At 32.6% G+C, this 19366-nt stretch overlaps 2 protein-coding genes and 1 long non-coding RNA gene across 3 annotated transcripts; 1 reads left to right on the forward strand and 2 right to left on the reverse strand.

The window, feature by feature from the left end:
- Window positions 1-6986: 6986 nt before the first annotated feature.
- LOC100810192 (thioredoxin H2) lies at window positions 6987-9015 on the forward strand. The gene is made up of 3 exons (XM_003551944.4): window positions 6987-7450; window positions 7546-7668; window positions 8374-9015. The coding sequence occupies exons 1-3, from the start codon at window positions 7340-7342 to the stop codon at window positions 8503-8505; spliced, it is 366 nt and encodes a 121-aa protein (XP_003551992.1). The 5' UTR covers window positions 6987-7339; the 3' UTR covers window positions 8506-9015.
- Window positions 9016-10155: 1140 nt separating this feature from the next.
- On the reverse strand, window positions 10156-12886 carry LOC100810718 (dnaJ homolog subfamily B member 4). The gene is made up of 2 exons (XM_003551945.5): window positions 11974-12886; window positions 10156-10901 (listed from the first exon to the last, which is right to left on the reverse strand). The coding sequence occupies exons 1-2, from the start codon at window positions 12384-12386 to the stop codon at window positions 10445-10447; spliced, it is 870 nt and encodes a 289-aa protein (XP_003551993.1). The 5' UTR covers window positions 12387-12886; the 3' UTR covers window positions 10156-10444.
- A 3175-nt stretch (window positions 12887-16061) lies between these two features.
- LOC102661239 (uncharacterized) lies at window positions 16062-17818 on the reverse strand. The gene is made up of 3 exons (XR_419459.4): window positions 17281-17818; window positions 17145-17192; window positions 16062-16581 (listed from the first exon to the last, which is right to left on the reverse strand). It is a non-coding gene; the product is annotated as an uncharacterized lncRNA (long non-coding RNA).
- Window positions 17819-19366: the final 1548 nt, after the last annotated feature.

The following is a 19366-nucleotide window of genomic DNA, read 5'->3' on the forward strand; positions in this document are numbered from 1 at the left end:
ATCAACTTAGGTAATGAGTTTGAGCTCTACGATAGAATTAAGACCTTGTTCAAGGCAATTGAATGAAAGAAGAAAATAGTTTAGTCATTTATTAATTAAACGTGTTAGCTTATTAGAGTTTGACAATAATACTATACTTTAGAGTTAACCTTGAGCTATAAATGATGAAAGAAAATATTACATTATTCTTCTATTGGTTCTTGAAAGTAAAATATGTTACTTCATGTTATCCGGATGTTAAGGAGTGTTGTTAGACGCCTATCTTGATTAGTAAATTAATTATAATTAATTTATTATCGACTTAGTATTAAACCTACTAAGTCACACACACTAGAGTGTTCCAATCTTTGTAAAAGAAAATAATTTATTTGATAATTAAATTAGAGAATTTAATTTAATCAAATAAATATTTTAGTGGAGTATTATTATATTTTTTGTTAGCACCAATAATATAAAAAAGGGAGTATTATTTTATAATTGTGGAAGTTGTCCATAAAATAAAAATAATATTCTATTGCTACATATCGGGAATGTGATTAATCATGTGATTAATTGTGAATTATTTTTGCCTTAAATCAAAAAGCTTATTACAACAAAAGATATGAGATAATTTTTATTTTTTTATAAAGATAAAGAGATATGAAATTATTTTAAATCTTTCCTTTTTTTTCTTTGAGAAAAGGCTCAACTCCATGTCTCTTTAACATTATAAATAAAAGCATCTACTTTAGGCTAAGCACACCAGACACAAACTACTAGAAAAGTTCAAGACTAGTTTTATGCCTGAATAGTAGAAAGAAAATTTGTTATTTAGAGTTTCACTCATCAAAGAGGTGATAACAAAGATTGTTAGTGTGGATATATGTAAAGTCTTCACACTATTGAAGACAAATTTTCTTTCTTCAAGAGCGCACATCCGGATACACAAATCTATTTTATCTTTATTTATTATTGTTGTATATTTTGAATACAAAATATATCCTAATTTTTCCACTGCAAGTGTTAGGAATACTTCTATGTAACTATCATTAGCTACTCAACATTTATAGCATGAAAACACCATAAATACTCCATAATCATCCACTCCCAAGCTCCTTAAAAATAGCACAACAAATTGTCGTGTCACCTTCAAAATGGTTTCCTCCACTCTCGTTAGTAGCAAAAAGATGTATGACTAGGGATATGGCCAAGGCCAATGTATCTAATCATATAGTTACAATAGAAATTAGTAGAAGGCTTAAATATGTTTTTGGTCCCTGGTATATATTCGTTTTTTGTGTTTGGTCCTTAATGAATTTTTCCTACGAAGCAAGTTCCTAATATTTGTAAAATTTAGTTCGATGTCCTTGTCGTTAATCCGAAATCGTTATCTGCCTATGTGTCCATTAACTGGCCACAGGCATGCCACGTCTCGTGCCACGCGTACTCGTTGCCTAAATCAGATCACACGTAGGATTTTTTAAAAAAAAAATAAAAACGAAACCATTTGGATTTAGGTTAAAAAAACTTGGGGACTTCCCAAAATAACCCAATTCAGTTCCGACGCCGCGGTCCTCCGGTGGAGTCCAATTCAGAGGAGGCAACGCGTTGACACCGGCGTCGAGCAACATTTTTTAGAATTGACACCCACGAAACACCATAGCCACCACCAACCACCATCTCTTCCCTTAACCTTTACTGTGTCGTCGTCTCTCTCCCAACCTCATCACCATCATGATGCGGGCTGCCACATGACCTCCCTACACCATCACCACACCACCGCTTCACCATCATCATCAGATCTTTCAAATACGTGCCCAAAACCATCACCCATCACCGGATTCGAACAAAACTACCCTGCGTCACAACCACTTCCACGGCTCCATCCATACCCAAAATCCTGCAAACAACCCTCCTTGAGCTCATCAGTGTGGGCCTTTCTTGAATCCTCAAATCCTAAACCACCACACTCAAAATCCCACCCACATACTTCACAAACGCGTCCTCCCCTGGTTCCTGACTGTAATCGCTCTTCCCCCGAACCCAAATGCGTGAGCTGAAATCTCAATATATGTAAACTGCATCGACAAACAAGGTGTTGCGATGCATTTTGTTCAAAGTTGGACCAACGCTTTTCATGGATGAGACGAAAGTCGCCATTGAGGACCTCAATCATGACAAGGGAGAGGCCAATGTTGACGGTGGTGGTTGTCTTGCCCATGCTGTCCTTGCTAGAGGTGTTCACGGCGACGCGGGGGGTGGAGTCAGAGAGCTCCGACTTGCGGTTCCACTGGAGGGCGAGGGGGGGGGGTTTGGGTTTGGGTTTTTAGGGGTTAGGGTTTTTGAGGGGAAGAGGAGAGAATGGGGATGAAGGAGGAATGCGAAGTTGGGGGCGGTGGTGGCGCTGGGGAGAAGGTGGAGAGAGGACATTGGGAAGGGGAGAGATGGAGATGGAGAAGAAGAATATGAAGAAGAAGAAGAAGAAGCATAGTGCAATCACATGTGGCACAGAAGAAGATGAATCGTGCCAGTTAGCTTTTTTTTTCCTTTTAACCTAAATCCAAATGACGTCGTATTACTTTTTTTTTTAAAAAAAAAAAAACTTTTTTTACTTAAGCATGTGGCACCACACATGTCATTACACATCACATGCCAACGTGTCCGGTTAATGGCCACGTAAGTAGTTAACATCGCATGCTAACGTGTCTGATTAATGGCCACGTAAGTAGTTAACAAATCCTAACTAACGACAGGGACGCCGGACAAAAATTTTAAAATATTAGGAATCTGATTCGAAGGAAAAATTTATTAGGAACTAAATGCAAAAAATGAGTATATATTAGGGACCAAAAACATATTTTAGCCTTAGTAGAAAATTATTTGTCTTTAACTTTTGGGCTTAGTTAGTTCTTCTCCTTAATATTTTTATGACATGATAATTGGACTTTAGAATTATCGCATTCACAATCAAAATAGTTATTGTTAGAAATTCTTTAATAAAATTAGATCATCACTTAATATAAGCACATGCTACAAGATGGAAAATTGGATATGACACTGAGACTGTGAAATAAGTTTCGTGAATGATTAGGTTTGAATTTTAACATGAAATCAACATCAATCACTAACCTAAGAAACAACTCCCTAGACCTATGTAAAAATTGATAGACAGCAAGGAAGACTAGGTTTAGCTAGAATTTGGAAGATTATGAATTAATTAAAGTGTCTTTAAAATACATTAAATTAAAAATTAAAAAAATATCAAATTTACAAAACGTTTTATAGGCTCTAATTGAAAAATGGAAAACTTAAATGTAATCATTTGATATAATAAAATAAGTCACCTGATATTGGTGACTTATTTTAAAGTGACAAAGTGAACCTTCCATTTGCACTTGTTTCGTATTCAACCTAGGGGTGAGAATAGGATAGGTCAGATCCGACTTTGGAAGGCCTGAGCCTAGCATACGATGAATCTTTGAGACCTGAGTCTGGCCTATAGCCTATCAAAGGCTTTTATTTTGGCTCGGCCTGGCCTTTTTAAAAGTCTGGCCTAGCCTGATAGCTTTTTTAAAAGTCTTCTTCACAATAAATATTTAATATTTTATGAAGTAGGAACGTAATAGGAAAGTTTAAAAAAAAGGAAAGTCAAATCAAAATAATGAGGAATATAAAATGGCACATGATTCACACCTAAATTGTAATTAAAGTCCTTGATTATAGGAATAGAAGTTATGGAACAGTAATGTGTAATGATAGTTTCAAAAACAAATTAATTGTGTCCAAAAAATAATATTATATATTGGTACCCAAAAAATAATATATATATATATATATATATATATATATATATATATATATATATATATATATAGGCCGGCCTATCAGGTTTATAAGGCTTTTTAATAAGCCTAAGCCTGTTCTATTTAATTTAATAGGCTTTTAAAAAAGCTTGAGCCTAACCTTTTAATTAAATAGGACAGTTCAGGACAGACTTTATATAGGCCAGGTCGTAGGCCTCTGTAGGCCGGCCTGGTCTATTCCCACCCCTAATTCTACTCCACTACACAAGCTCTGGTGTTCTAACACCGCTGCACATATGAATAACCAAAAGAATTCCCAATGTTTCTCATCCAGGTCCATGTATGAAACAAAAAATCCTGGAACGAGGCTCCCCTGAATACAATATTGTCTCTCCTGGTTGTAGTCCAACAAGAAATGTTGCCTGAAATGCTGCAGCAGAACCGAATTGAGGTCCAACCATGCGTAATAGTGACTCCATACTGCACGTGCCATTTTACAAGTGAATAGGACATGCGATACAGATTCCTCAACACATTTGCAAAATGGGCACTTACAATCCCTCTCACCTGTTAGCAGATTTCTTTTTCTCTTATTATCTGTAGTAGGAAGTCTGTTTCTGAGTAATCTCCAAATGAAGATGTTGATTTTTGGTGGAACCTTGATCCTCCATAGCTCTTGAAAAATGTCATCAAAATTGTTGCCAAAAACACGCCCACAAAGTGCTAAATATGTTAGTTTCACATAATATTCATCACTTTGTCTCTCCCTCCACCTCCATAGATCCGCATCTTGTCTTTGCACCCTCACACCTCTAGGATCCACGTGGAACCTATCCACCATTTTATTTTCCCATCGAAATCATTCTCTCCTCCATATCAACTTCCACCTCCATTTTTCGCCAATCCACTCACCCAAATTACCAATGAATTCAGCTCTTTGTAACAAATTAAGAAATAATCTTAGAAATTTATTTGCCAAAGATTGTTCCCCTTCCCATAAATCCTCCCAAAATTTGAATTTATCACATATTCCCATTTTCCATTCCAACATAGACGCAAACTCATCAAGACTCTCACATATTTTGCCAAGATCTCTCCACCAAATTGAAGAATTGTATGAAATTTTCTCTTTACAAGTTCCCTCCACCCTCCATATTTTGATCCCAATTGACTTCACTCCACAAATCTTTTTTCTCATTCAAGAGAAGTCTCATAGTGAATATAGTACCTGTGATGTAAGGTTTTTGTTGTTGTGATCATCCATATCTAATCTCACCTAGTAAGATAAAGTTTCTATGGTGTTACAAATATAACTAATGGCTGATTTTTTAAAATTAATAATACTAGGAAGGGGGAGCCTGTGTATGGACACTTGTCTTGAAGATAGAAAATCACATTCAAATACTAGAAAAACGTAAAAAAAAAATACAATTAAAAGCTTATGGGAAGACGTAGAAATTCACATTAAGCAAATATGGTGGGAATCAATTCACGACTTCAAACCAATCATGTTGTGTGCAAGTGCATTATCGATCGAAGGGCACAATTGCTTTCGCCTTAGTCCATACCAGCATCTACGTATAGTATATACGAATTGGTAGACATTTACTTTGTTCCATAAATGACAGCATGCACATTGGTGGATTATTCCTTAATTAGTTTGGCGAAGTTGCCGATCGAGATAGAAAGATTTGGGACCATAGTCTCTTTTTGTGCTTGTTATGTTTCTGTGTCTTTCTCTATAATCAGTATTCTTTTACAGCATGAAACTGAGACCGTTGTAATAAAGTAGATTCTCCCTTTGAGCCGAATTCAATTGTGTAACAGCTCAAAGATTAGTTCACGAACTTGTATGACAGGAAGTGTTCAGATTCTACAAGACTTCAATCTGAATCTTCCCTGCTATCTGCCCCAATATAGAAATCATACTGAATTTGATGTGTCTTTTTTTTAACAACAATTAATTATTTTTGGACGAATTTTATTGTTAAACAATATTTAAAGACCATGTCTCCATTTTTTTAATACTATTTTTCAAGAGAAAAATTACAGAGTGAAACAAATCAGTTCAAAGGAAATTATATTACTTTTTTGACAGAAAGGAAATTATATTACTAATATAGTATATTTTTCTTTTAAAATTACTAAATTAGTATGATCTTTTTTAATAAAAATATTACCATTATAGAGAAGTCCATTTTCATGTTCTATATGACTTCTTATATTGCACGAACTTTGAATAATTAATATTTTTTTTAAAAAGTTATAATAACATTAATTACATATGAAGTATGAATATTAATATTCACCAACTAATAATGGGGGAACTAAACCAATTAATAATTTTAGAAATTATTTTGCATTTTTTCTAATTTTAAGGACTGTTTCGACTAACTATGACCTTTGTAGGACTAAAATAGTTGAAAATCTCAGACTAAATTTGTAATCCCCCCCTCCCCTAAAATCAAGTTATCTCGATCGAGAGAGTCAAATGTGATGAGACTAATTCAAAAAACACTAAAGTATTAGTTAAAGTGCAATTTCTCTTCCAACATTTGTAGTTCTATTTACATATTTAAAAATTGAACTCCTGTTATATGTTTTAGTTAAAGCGGATAAATTATTAGTTATTTGTATCCCACCAGTATACTCTTAATATATTCCGATTAAATTCTTGTTTTAATCCTTAAAATAAAATAGTGGAAGATTTAAGAAAAAAAAATATTAAAGTGAATGATAATTTATAAAATTAAAAATGAAGTGATAATTTGAGTGTCTTTATGAAGCTAAAACATTATACTCAATTACAATAGCAAGATTAAAGTAGAGATTGTTTCTTATTTACCACTTTTTATTGTTGTGGTATCTAGTCGAGATATAAAAATTAATTTTGAGCTATAGATCGAGAATTATTTAAGGAGTTAACATCTTTTCGTATATTTATTCATACTAAAAAATTAAGATTGGATTCTCACTACATATATAAGAGAGGTAGTTATTTGTTAATCATATCATATAATTTTGTGAATTCCTAAATGTTGTATTGATTTTTCAGTACAACCGTTCAGTTGTTTGCCATTGAAAATTACCTCGTTTGGCCAATCATACGAAATAAACGATTTTGTACTTTGGGAAGCATATTGTAGACAAGGTTATACTTTTTCTCTACAAGAAGGAAAAAACCTTATTACCCAAAAATGGGAATTTGAACGAGGTGACTGTACTTTCATATGAACATCATGGGACGAGAATGATGTCGGGACCATCGATTTTTAGCAGGTACTTATACTCTCAATTTGTGTCCCCTAAACTACCTAGCTATGAGGGTCCAATTTACAGCTTGCCACACACAAAAGAATCTGATTCGTTTCTAAAGAAATCATATAATAGTTTCCCACTACTTTGTAAGTTCTATATATAGGGCTATCCCTCTAGCTGAATTTTCCATCATCCAAAACAGAGAACCTCTTTTCCTTTACATTTACCTTTCATTCATACAAGCTCATAAGTCAATTTTGGTTTATCATTCCTAGAAGAAGGAACCTTTAACCATTGACATGGCCATGGCATATGTTGCTAGATCATCGGAGTCATCTCAAGTGCTTAATTTCCATTCCACTGCTAAATGGAATGCTCACTTTGATGCCTTGAAACAAACTAACAAACTGGTATGTTTGGAATATTAACTGGTAAAATTTTTGGTTTCAGTTTTCACCCCAGAAGAAAAAATTGGTTTTGCTAAGATTGATTTTCTTTGCCACAGATGGTGGTTGATTTCACTGCTTCATGGTGTGGACCTTGCAAACTCATGGACCCAGTTATCCAAGAGTTTGCTACAAAGTACAGAGATGTCGAGTTTGTGAAGATTGATGTGGATGAGTTAATGGTATATCACTGACTCCTTTTTCACTTTTAACTCATTTGTTCCTAATTTTAAAAATCATATATAATTTTTTATGAAGTATATTATATAAATTTTATTACGGGTAAAATGCAATTTAGTTAGTTATCTGTTAAAATTTGTCTTAATTCTTATATATTAAAAAGGTTTAAATATTTTTAATCATTTTAAGTTAACGTTTTTATTTTTTGTTCTTGTAATTTTTTTTTTGTTTTATTCTTTGTAAATTATGTCTCTACTTTATTTTTTGTCCTTTAAACCATTTAAATAGCGCTTTGAATAATGAAAAAATAATATTTAAACCACTTAAAGACCAAAAAATAAAAGAAACATATAGTTTTGCAGAGACTAAGACTATGTTTTTTTTCAAGGAAAAAAACAAAAAAAATTTACTAAATTAGAAGAAGTAAAAAAGTATTTAAACTTATTAAAAATAATAATTTTAATTTTCATATTTTTATAATAAATGAATTTCGTCACTCTTCCTAATATGTTAAGTTCTATAGAAAGGGACAAATTTTCTACTTATAAAATACATAAGGACTAAAATCATTATTTTTAAAATGTAGACTCAAACTAACTTGGGCTCAAAATTAAAAAGCTTAAAACACATTTTACTCTTTTATTATTTCATAGTAACAAACAATTTCTAGAATTTGGGAACTGATTACTATACATAAATGAAAACAGGAGGTATCTCAACATTACCAAGTGCAGGGAATGCCAACTTTCATGCTGATTAAGAAAGGCAACGTGGCTGATAAAGTGGTGGGAGTAAGAAAGGAGGAGCTACAAAGGTTGATTGAACAACACCGAAAATAAATGTGTGATCATGCACTCAATAAAATAAAATCAGCAAGGCTCTTCACTCTTCAGCATATTTTACCGGGTCCTCTTGCTAGATATAATCTTTCATCGAATCTCAACCAGAATATTTGACTTTCCTCCTGATTTTATATCCCTAGTGCTCTTCGGGGATGCTTCTCATCATGTTTTGTTCCCTCGCGGATTCTAGTTTTGTCTATTTCCTTTTTTTTTTTAAAAAGAAGGAAAAACCAACAACTAATAGAAAGCTGAATAAGTTGGTACCATTATTTTTATTTTCAGCTAAAAAACAAGTGTTATTGTTTAATAATCACCATCACAATTTAAAATTTATACCTATTTGTAATCTGTCGGTGCTGATTTTAAGCCATGAATGAAAAACGACATAAAAGGGGCACTGATGCATCCGATCTCTATATAATATATGCATTAAAAGGTCACTTGGATTGTTTTGTGATATTTGATACGGCTCATCAATATCAATTACTACCAGAATTATTAGCGAAACTAGACAGTTCTCTTAGAAAACAGAAAAAAAAATAGGTGAAAATAAATCTTTTCAAAGTTCTTATAAAATAGTAGGCAGAAATAGATAGATAAATCATGGGACCAAACGGATGGACATTGTAGAATGTAGATTATCATAAAATATGTCGAGATCAGTCATTTTCATACTAAGCATGTATAACAAAATAAACAAGCCTCTATTTAACGGAAACCAATTAATGCACATTTTAATTTTTTTCCCCAGCCGCTTTCTTCTAGAAACGCGAAGTAAAAATATATATTGGAAAGAGTGAAGTAACTGATACTTCCTAAAAAAATGAAATTGATACTAGAATATATCTATTTATGGCGAGGAATTAAAATCCACTTAATTCACTTCGAAAGGAATAAACAAAACGAACAAGACTGTGTTGAAAGAAACAATTGATCTCTACATTTTGAAAGGAATTAAATTTCAACTATCAATTGAGGATATACTTAGTATTAAAAAAAAAATAGATTTCGCAATTATTTTTTTTATAATATACTCATTAAATACAATATTTATTTCCTAAACATGCTATTAAAATGATTTTAGCATTCAGATTCAGAATTATAACTTTTATTTTGTGAAAATAAAAATTAAATTCATTTATTTTATTTTTGCCATGTATTTCATACTGTATGAAAAGGAAATAAAATAATTTTGAATTTCGTCGAAAAATTTAAGGAAATAAAATAATTTTGAATTTCGTCGAAAAATTTAAACAATGGTAATTAAAAAAAAGTGTATGGATAGAAATATTAATGTTGTTTTTGTTTAAAAAATTAGATTATTTTTGGTTAATTTAATATATTTTTTTTGTTTTACTCATAATTTTTTTTCATTTTAGTCCACGTTCTTGGTAAACGATGGCATAGCTAACAGAAACTAGAAAATATACTTGACGTTTCTTGAATAAGATGAACTAGAATAAAAAAGTTCTAATATAAAAAACTTATATTGAAAATTTGCAATTTTATAAGGACTGAAACTTTAATATTAAAGACAAAATTAAACACAAAAAAATATTATAGAGACCAAAAAAAGGAAAAACAATCTTATATAATATCAACTAAAGTTATCTAAGTCAAAATTTAAATTTGAATAGAAGTAGAAAGTTAAATAAATAAAAAAGTGTGAATAAACATATTAGGACTGTAAATATTCCCACCCATAATAAATTAAACACAATCCAAGACCATTTTTTGCAGCTGAAATCGCTTTATTCCAAAACTACGCCACACTGCAGACATGGTAGTAACATGCTTGGCTTATTTGTATTATGCACATTTTTCATGTCTAAGACTAAAAGGTGTATTTAAATATTTACACATTGTAAATTGACCTCTCTCAACTCAAGGGTGTTAATTGGAGGGAAAAAAAAGGCAATAGACATACTAGACTGAATTAGTCATCAGCAGTACTGTTGCTCAAAATCCTTTTCAGTTCATACTTCTGTTGTGAGGTGAGCCTTGATGGGAACATAACATCAAACTTGATTCTCAAGTTTCCTTTCTTGCCAGGTTCCTTTGAAATTGGCATTCCTTCATTTGGGACCACCAACACATATTTTGGTTTCACAACTTCTGTGACTTGAATTGTGAGCTCTCTTCCATCCAAAGTGGTTAAATTGAGAGTCTTTCCCACTAGAGCTTCCACAAGTAGGATTTTCTGTGTGACAACCAAATCATTTCCATCTCTCTTGAACAAAGCATGTGGTTTTTCATCAACCACAAAGATTAGATCGTCAGGAGCAGTAGCTTCTGCTTCTTGGTTGCCTTTCCCAGGAAATGTTATTTTTGTGCCTTTCTTCCAACCAGGTTTGATATATATTTTCAAGACCTCTTCCACAGTCTTCGTCTTTCTGCAAAAACCAAAAGGAGGAAATTTGTGAAGCCAAAAAAAGCACATATCTAAGTTATAAGGTTGGTTCAGTGGTTGAAGGCAGAAGGAGGGAAGGAGAAGTCGTTGGTTCCAATTTCTTTCACTAAAAAACTAAAAAAAAAAAAACACATATCTCTAAGCAACTTGAAATGGTAAAAGGGAATAAGAAATAGGACATATTTGACACATTTTTTATTCACTTGGCCAAGTCCACCAGAAAACAAACCTGAAATACGAATCTCTACAAAACCAACATATTTTATACTGCAACTTAGTAATTAATAGTTTTACTTTGTTTCTATACAACTAAAATAACCATTAAGAAGACCAACGCAAATCCCAAAAGAATAAGAAAATAATAACAAAGGATCTCCTCTTTCTCCACATGTGGGTACACATGTAAGCATGTAGCACATGATCAAGGCCTAGTCAGTGAAAAGCCAAAAGAGAAAACAGCCAAACCAGAAGTGGAATAGCCAAATAAGCAGAAAAAATATGCTAATAAAAGAAATACGGAGAACTATAAGACACACAATCGAGTAAAATGTAAATTATACATTAATTTACACAATAATACAGTCAAATTTCTTGGAAATGGGGCCGTTGTTTATTTTTTTTCTACACCGAAAAGACTCATGAGTCAAAAGATTAAGCAAGAATTCAACCATCCAAGTATAGTATAATCCCAATTAATATCAGCAAGTTTTGTTTTTTATAGTTTCAGAATTATTAGAATTTCAATCATCGATCAACATCAATAGCACACATATAGCCCATATGTCAGAATTATTAGAATTTCATTCAACATCCATAGCACACAGAGCCTATAACCATTAACCACTTTTAAGAAAAGATAGTTTTTATAAACTAAAATTAATCTATGCACTCCAAAACAAGCATATTTCTAAAGCAGCATGAAAACAAATCTACATTCCACAACCAAACACATTCCCCAGCAGAACAAATAAAACCCACAAAAGGAACACATCAAATTCCACCACTAATGCAAACGGATTAAGGCAAGAACAGAAAGATAAAAAAACACAGATTACCCGAATTCATGAGGAATAGTCTTCGAGATCTTCAACTTCTTCTTGCAACCTTTGTAAAGCTCCTCAAGGGTGCACACCAATTTGCTCTCAACCACCCCAACATTTTTCACCCCCTTGGGGACCCTATTAACATCCCCATCACCATTCTCCTCATTCACCTTCATGGAGTTCAGGGGATAGTGACCATAGAAATCATAGATCTGGCGCTTCTTGGGGTCACTGAGAACATCATAAGCCTCCGAAACCTGCTTGAACTTTGCCTCAGCTTCTTCCTTCGTAACATGTTGATGGTGGTGTGGATGGTTCTTATCTGGGTGCCACTTCATGGCCAACCTCTTATATGCCCTCTTGAGTTCTTCATCCGTGGCATTGCGGTTCATCTTGAGGATCTTGTAGTAATCTCCTGCACCCATTTTCTGTTCCAAATTGTGTGCGAAAAAGTTTGCTTTTTTCTTTTCTTTTCTTTTTTCTCTTTTGGTGTTGTGGGGTGGAGAAAATAGAGAGGAAGCTCTGTTTTTGTTGTTGTTTGTTTGTTGGGTTTGGAGAGAAAAAGAGAGGTTTGGGTTTGACTCTGTGCACGTGGGAGCAAAAGGGGTTGTTGTGGTGGTGGGTGAGTCCAACAACACCGAGTCTACGACCACTAGAACTCGCTATGAAGGGAAGAGGAATGCACACGCGCAAAAGTAGCAGAAAACACGTTCAATTTAGAGATAGCAGGGGTGAGAAACACTAAAACAGAGTAAACAGAGCGTGAGTTAGTGAGAGAGAGAGAGAGGAGTTTTTAAGGTTGGACACTTGGATGCTGATGGCTAAGAGATAGATAAATATCCATATGGCATTTTGATTTTTGGAATTTTTGAGAGAGGGTAGTAGTGGTTAGTGAGTGATGTAGTAGTATAGTAGTACCTTGTGGACAAAAATGTTCAATAAGATCCAAATATATAATGGCCAGTTAATGGTAATTAGGGAAATTTTGAACGGTTGGTTTTCATATTTTTGTTATTTTGTGAATTTGGTCTCTTGTTTTTTAATTTTATTTTAATGGTATAATTTCAATCTATTTATTAATGAAATTTATTTTTTAATAAAAGTGTTAACATGATATTATATTATATTGTCATATGGTGATGTTAATGGGTATATTTAGTAAAACTATTGTTACTCTAGTGTCTTATTAACTTTTTTTATTAAATATTTATATTTATATGACAGAAAAAATTATACAATTAAAATAGTGAAAAACAAGTACACAAAAAATAAAATAAGAGACCCAACTTTAGAAAATAAAAATAAATTAAGGGGACAAAAATACAATTAAGAGAATTCTGAACTACCTATTCATGCTACATTTACAATACTGATCAGAAAAGGTACATTCACATTATATTTCTGAGAACAATTGGTTGACTTAAAATACATGTATCTCCCAAAATACGGAAATGATACACTATTAATTACCGGCATTTGAAATTTAAAGCACCGTTTGATTTGAAGTTTAATAAAATTAATTTTGAATATATTTTTAAAGGAATTTTGAATCATTAAATGATATAAAAATAAATAAATTTTAACTTTAAGCAAAATGCATATTAAAACATGTTTAACTTAAATCCCGTATCAATACGGTTTTGCTCTATTCTAGAAACTTCTTTTAAATATACTGTATTTAACAGTTTTTTGGGATACAAAAATGCATTTAAGATTTTTTGTTACCCTAAGTATCTATTATGTTTCTTATTCTTATTTATCATCTAACTAATCTTCCTTCCATAGAGTTTGCATATTTTAAGATAAAATGGCCTTTGTGATTATGAAAATCAAACCAAATTGGTTGATTCAAACAATTGGATCGAGAACTAATATGGTGATTAGTTTGAACACTCTACAAAATTGAAGTATTTTAGAACTAGTAAGAGTCTATAAAGAATTGGTCAAACCGATGAAAATTGACATTGAACCGATACATAAAACTGATCTTATTTATTTATTTTAATTATTAAAATTTAATCAATAATAATTTTTAGATAAATAAAAAAATATTCAAATATTTTATATAAATATCAATTTTTGTCTTATAAAAAATACATAATTTAATCATTCATAGTCTTTTAGATTCTTATTTTATATTATTTTATTACTTAAAATATCATATAATTTTATAACATATAAAATCACTTCAACTATGATTAAATCACTGAATTTTAAATTAATATTTTTACCGATTCAATCATCAATTTATTATGACTTTTATGTCCAAGCTAAAATCAAACTTCATCTTAAATAAAGGACCAAAATATCCATCTACTTGTTCCAATAATATTTTTCATACACTCAAATTCAAAATTTTACTTAAAAATCCAAACCCAATTTTACCCATGTCAACTGTATGTTGATAATGCATTTAACATTTAACTATGCATTGATTAAGTTCATCAGAGAGTTTGTTAAGTTAAGAAATGATTTGAGATTTACAGCAGAAATTCTGGCTCGGCTCGGGGGCATGTTAGGTTTATAGTAGTATTAAAAAGCGAACGTGCGATGGAGTTGGTGGTTGCGAATAGCTGGAGTGATAAGAAAGAGACGTAGCACCACCAATCATGACTTTTTTTTTCTCTGCCAAGAGTTTCCTTCCAAAACAAAAGGGTCTCCATCGGAATCTGGAAGGTAGTTCAAGGGGATCTTAAAACAGAACAACTTGAAAAGATGATATTATTATCCTTTGCATTAATATTAATATTAATCCTTTTTAGGGTGGCTTTGTTTTAATTAAAAGAAGAAATTATTGTACTTGGTGCAGAAAGAAACAATAATATGACACAATTCATCAATTATTTGGTTTTGTCAAGTAGGCATATAGCACGTAGGCCGTAGCAGTACTATACTTATTTTTTTTCTCATTTAATATATATATTTTTAATTCAAAAATAAAATAATTATGACAATTATGATTCTCATAATCTAAATATTTAATTTCATAAAAAAGTATATTTAAAGTATATATAAGTAAACTAACTAATGTAATTATTATTATTATGGTAATTATGGAAATGGAAATAACAATGATTCTAATTACCTAGCAATGTTCATCATGATTTCAATATATTCAATCTTTTCTCTTTTTTTAAAAAAATTAATTATTGCTATAAATAATTTATTCAATGAATTTTGTGCGATAACTTTTTCTTTTATTATACCATGTCTTTTAATTTTCACTCTATTTTAGACATCAATGTTCACATGATAGCAAGGCCATTTCACCTTAGGATCTCATGCAAGTAGATCTTTTGCCTAAGTCACATGCCTCGACCCTTCTAGCATGGAAAAGCTTGGTAGGTAGTAGGTATTGCATTGTGCGAAACTAATTTGGGCCGTTGGATATATCTGTACCAAGATTAGGTGGTCTGAACGGCAGGGGATCTCTATTGGCAAAATATTGATAATTAGTTATAAATTTTGACAATTGCTATATTCAGTTCTCCTCGTTATTTTATTCACTTTCTTTTTGAATTTGTTTTTTTTTCCAAAGATATCCCCTGTAGAAAAAATACACGCTCTCTTTTGAACATACTTACGTCATTACCCTCCTGAGACAAATATACTTCCCAGTCGAGAAGCGCTACACTCTGCATGACCCAAACACAAAAAACACCATTTAGAAAAAAAAAATCACCTCATAAAAGAAAGAAACTCATAGATGGAACTTTCTTTATCTAGCAGTAGTAGTAACACTACCCATTACCACCCAAGCTTCTCTAAAATAGAGTTCACGACAACGTCAGAAAATCCTCCGTTGACGCCAGCTTCCGTAAACTCGGCATCGAAAAGCTCAGTATCAGCGAGCGACGTCTAGAGAATGAAATCAAACGCTGGATATGCGCCGCGAAAGTCATTGTCTCCAATTTAACTTCAAGCAATGAAAGAGAAGAACATTCAAATCCTCCCAAATCTCAACCATGCCCCAGCTCCATCAAGATTTTTTCACCAATTTGTTATTACATTCCATACAAGGCTCATGTGAGATCTGTCAAGTTTAGGATAAAACAAGAAATAACAAAGAAATTGACACACATTGCAGCAACTGGAAGACATCCATTCTAATTTCACATATTCCAGCATTCATGAGCAAAAGGTCTGATTTTTCAACCCATCGAAACTGAGAAACTCATGAAATCATGTTTAATATATGCAACAAACAACAACTGAAAGAGTAAAAATAATAGTTAAAATATGAGAATTAATTAAAAAAAAATAGTTGCAACTTCATTCCACCACGGACATCAACTCATCATCAGAATCGGTCCACTGTACTCCAACGGCCCAACCAACTGCTCTTCCAACTCCTTTTTGCTGAATCTCCACTCGAACTCGTCAATGGACTCCAAAATCCAATGCCATTCGCACAACTTGGGGTCCACAAAGCATTGTCGGAGGCAAATTGGTCAAAGCAAAAATGGGGGTGGAAGCAGTAGCCAAGCTGATCGCCAGCGGCAAGAGAACAAGGCGCCGAGAGAGAGCTTAGAGGCGGTTGAACGCGAGTTTTAAATGGCTTCCCAGACTTCGTTTTGGTGGAAGGTGTAGCAGTGTCATGGCTGATGGTGGAGGATAGGGCTGTACAAAAACCGGTTCAGAAAAAAATCAAATCGAATTAGTTTTCGAACTGGTTTAACCAGTTTGATTTTTTACCCAAATCTACTAACTGATTTTCAAATTGGTTCGAAATCGAACTAGTTTTAGAAAATCAATTTTAAAGTGGTTCTGAACACGTTCTAAACTAAACTAATTTCGAATAAGTTTATATCTGTTTTCAGAGTCAAACGGGTTTCAAGCCGGTTCTAAACTAATTTCAAACCATGTATACCCTCTCTTGTAAATCAAAGCACCCTCTGTCTTTTTGTTTTGTCTCTATCTATGCACCCAGGCCATTAACTTCACAAGGATAAATTACAAACTAAGAATACTTTTAAAAATAAACATCAATAAAACCAACCATCATCATTGCCAAAATACGTGAGCTAAAAGCCCAACACTGATAACAAAAATTAAGCCAAAATCTTGCAATCATATATAAACCATAAGTTCTCATTATCTTCTAATTTTTCAGTTTTAAGTACTTAGGCATATATTAGATACATCAGTACCAAATGTATGTAACAAAATAGATATCAAAGCACCTTAGTTTCTGGGTCATCTTGTGTTCGAAGTAGCTCCATACCAAAAGCCTAAGCAGCAAGCAATCACAAACAAATCAATGTTGTGTATAGAAAATAAGAAGACTGTAAAACATCATAAAATTGCATTGACCCTCACCTTCTCATAAAAATACATTTCACCGGTGAAAGAAGACCAAAATGGCCAAATCCATCTCCAGTTTCATACTTATCAATCCCTGTTAAAGGAAAACCAACATTAAAAGAAAGGTTTCCGCTGCTCAAGGACGCAAAAACTGGTTTCACAAAATGCAAAATTGTTTTTTTAACATTAGATCCTCTCTTATTTTTTCTCGAAAAACTTCACTCTCTGACCGCAAGGAACCAATGGTCTTATTAAGAATCTCCACAGTTTCTGTCTTTTCCTCTAATTGTTTTTGCATTTGAGCAATGGTTGATTGCTCTTCCCTCAGACTATTCAATTTAAGAAGCTTCCTTTCAAGGTTTACTTCTCTCTGCTTGTAATTTTGTACCAAATTCTGCAATATGATAGCAATACCAATCATGGAACCAACAGGCCCAAAAGAGAGAGCAGGAGGCCCACGTATTTGGAAGATTACGTCTAGGAAGCTCGACGTGCTGGCTCTGCAAAATCTGTTAGTGGAATTGCGTTGTTAGTGGAATTAGCACAAATTCTGTTATAGGAATACCTGCTTTTGTCGTTAGTGACTGACCAAGGAGACCCCTTGACAGTCTCACACCAATGTAACAGCCTATATATATACATAATGAATCAAAGCAGAGGATATTCACCACTCTCAATTTCTATTTTCATTTTAATAGCGTAGGCTTACCTATACCTCCTTTTTAGTAACATTGTGCATTTTCTCACCATCTATTAACAGCTCCAAGTCCTTAAATTCTCTTGTTGGCAGATTCTGTGGCATTTCAAATTTAATCTCCTTCTCTTCATTCTACAGTTTAAAAAAATGTCAATATATGGTTTCTTTTAACATTTCTATTGATTTTTTTTTTTGACAAAAACACATGGAGGGTACATGATTAGCATTAACAGTGCTATTTTCCCTCTCTTCAAACTCTTGTTCCAAGTGTGACCCATCACTTCCTTTGCACCCAAAAGAAACATACCTAAAGTTTAGAATAAATCAACATAATGAAGACTAAAAAATGAATGAAGTAAATTAAGGAGTTTATAATATGGTATTGAAAGTTGAAACTTGTTTTACACTACCAAGTTTTCAGAAAAAAGAGTTTATATTAATAGATGAAAGATGGTGGCACCTGAACATTTTAGTGTACCATTTCTCTTGGTGGAAGAGCTAGTTTTTGTCTGCAAAATCTTGAGTGCAGCAATCGAAGCTGCAACAATGAAGCTCAATTTGATTATCATGTGGTTCTTCACACAAGTAAGAACAATTTGGTTTCCAAATGAGACTTAGGTGCATGCCACTGAACCGAACCTAGTGAAATCCTTTAACAATCACTACATTCTAATCAACTTCACATAACAAAGCCAAGTTAAAATATCAACATTAGTTAAAGGAAAACCAACATTAAAAGAAGTGTTTCCACTGCTCAAGGACGCAAAAACTGGTTTCACAAAATGCAAAATTCAGCAATTATCAGGAATGCCAACAACAAGTTAGTCACATTCTTACTGTATGTCAGTTTAGTAATTATCATATAACTATATACAGTTTACACTCAAAGGAAAAAATAACAGAACAATCCATGAACTTCTCAATTATCCAATTTTATTGGTACCTCTAACTTGGCTTCTTCTCTAACAGCATCCCAAATAGGATCAAGACACCAATGGCAGGTGATATCTCCCCACGAAGATTCAAGCTTGACAAATTCCTTTAGAAACAAGAGGAAGCAATGTAACTTAATGTTAACAAAAAATGTAGCTATTCAAAGATATTAACACAAAAAGAATTCTGAAAGCAAATTTGATATTTCCAATAGTTCAATAACAGTGACGATCCAAATCATAAGGTCCAAACTTCAAATTAATTGAGTACATAGCAATCCTAATAACTAAAAAAGATTAAAAAGAAGCGTTCTTGATTCTTCAATCATCATCAAGTGTAAAAGTCGAGGAGACTGAATGAGTAACATCTAATGTGACTAGTGAGGGAACAAGTTCTGAAACATAAAGAAGATTTTTTAGTTGTCATTCATATCATATAATAAGTACATAAAACTACCTTAAGAAAAAAAAA

Source organism: Glycine max, chromosome 18 (genome assembly GCF_000004515.6).
Source record: "Glycine max cultivar Williams 82 chromosome 18, Glycine_max_v4.0, whole genome shotgun sequence".
Classification (NCBI taxonomy): Eukaryota; Viridiplantae; Streptophyta; class Magnoliopsida; order Fabales; family Fabaceae; genus Glycine; species Glycine max.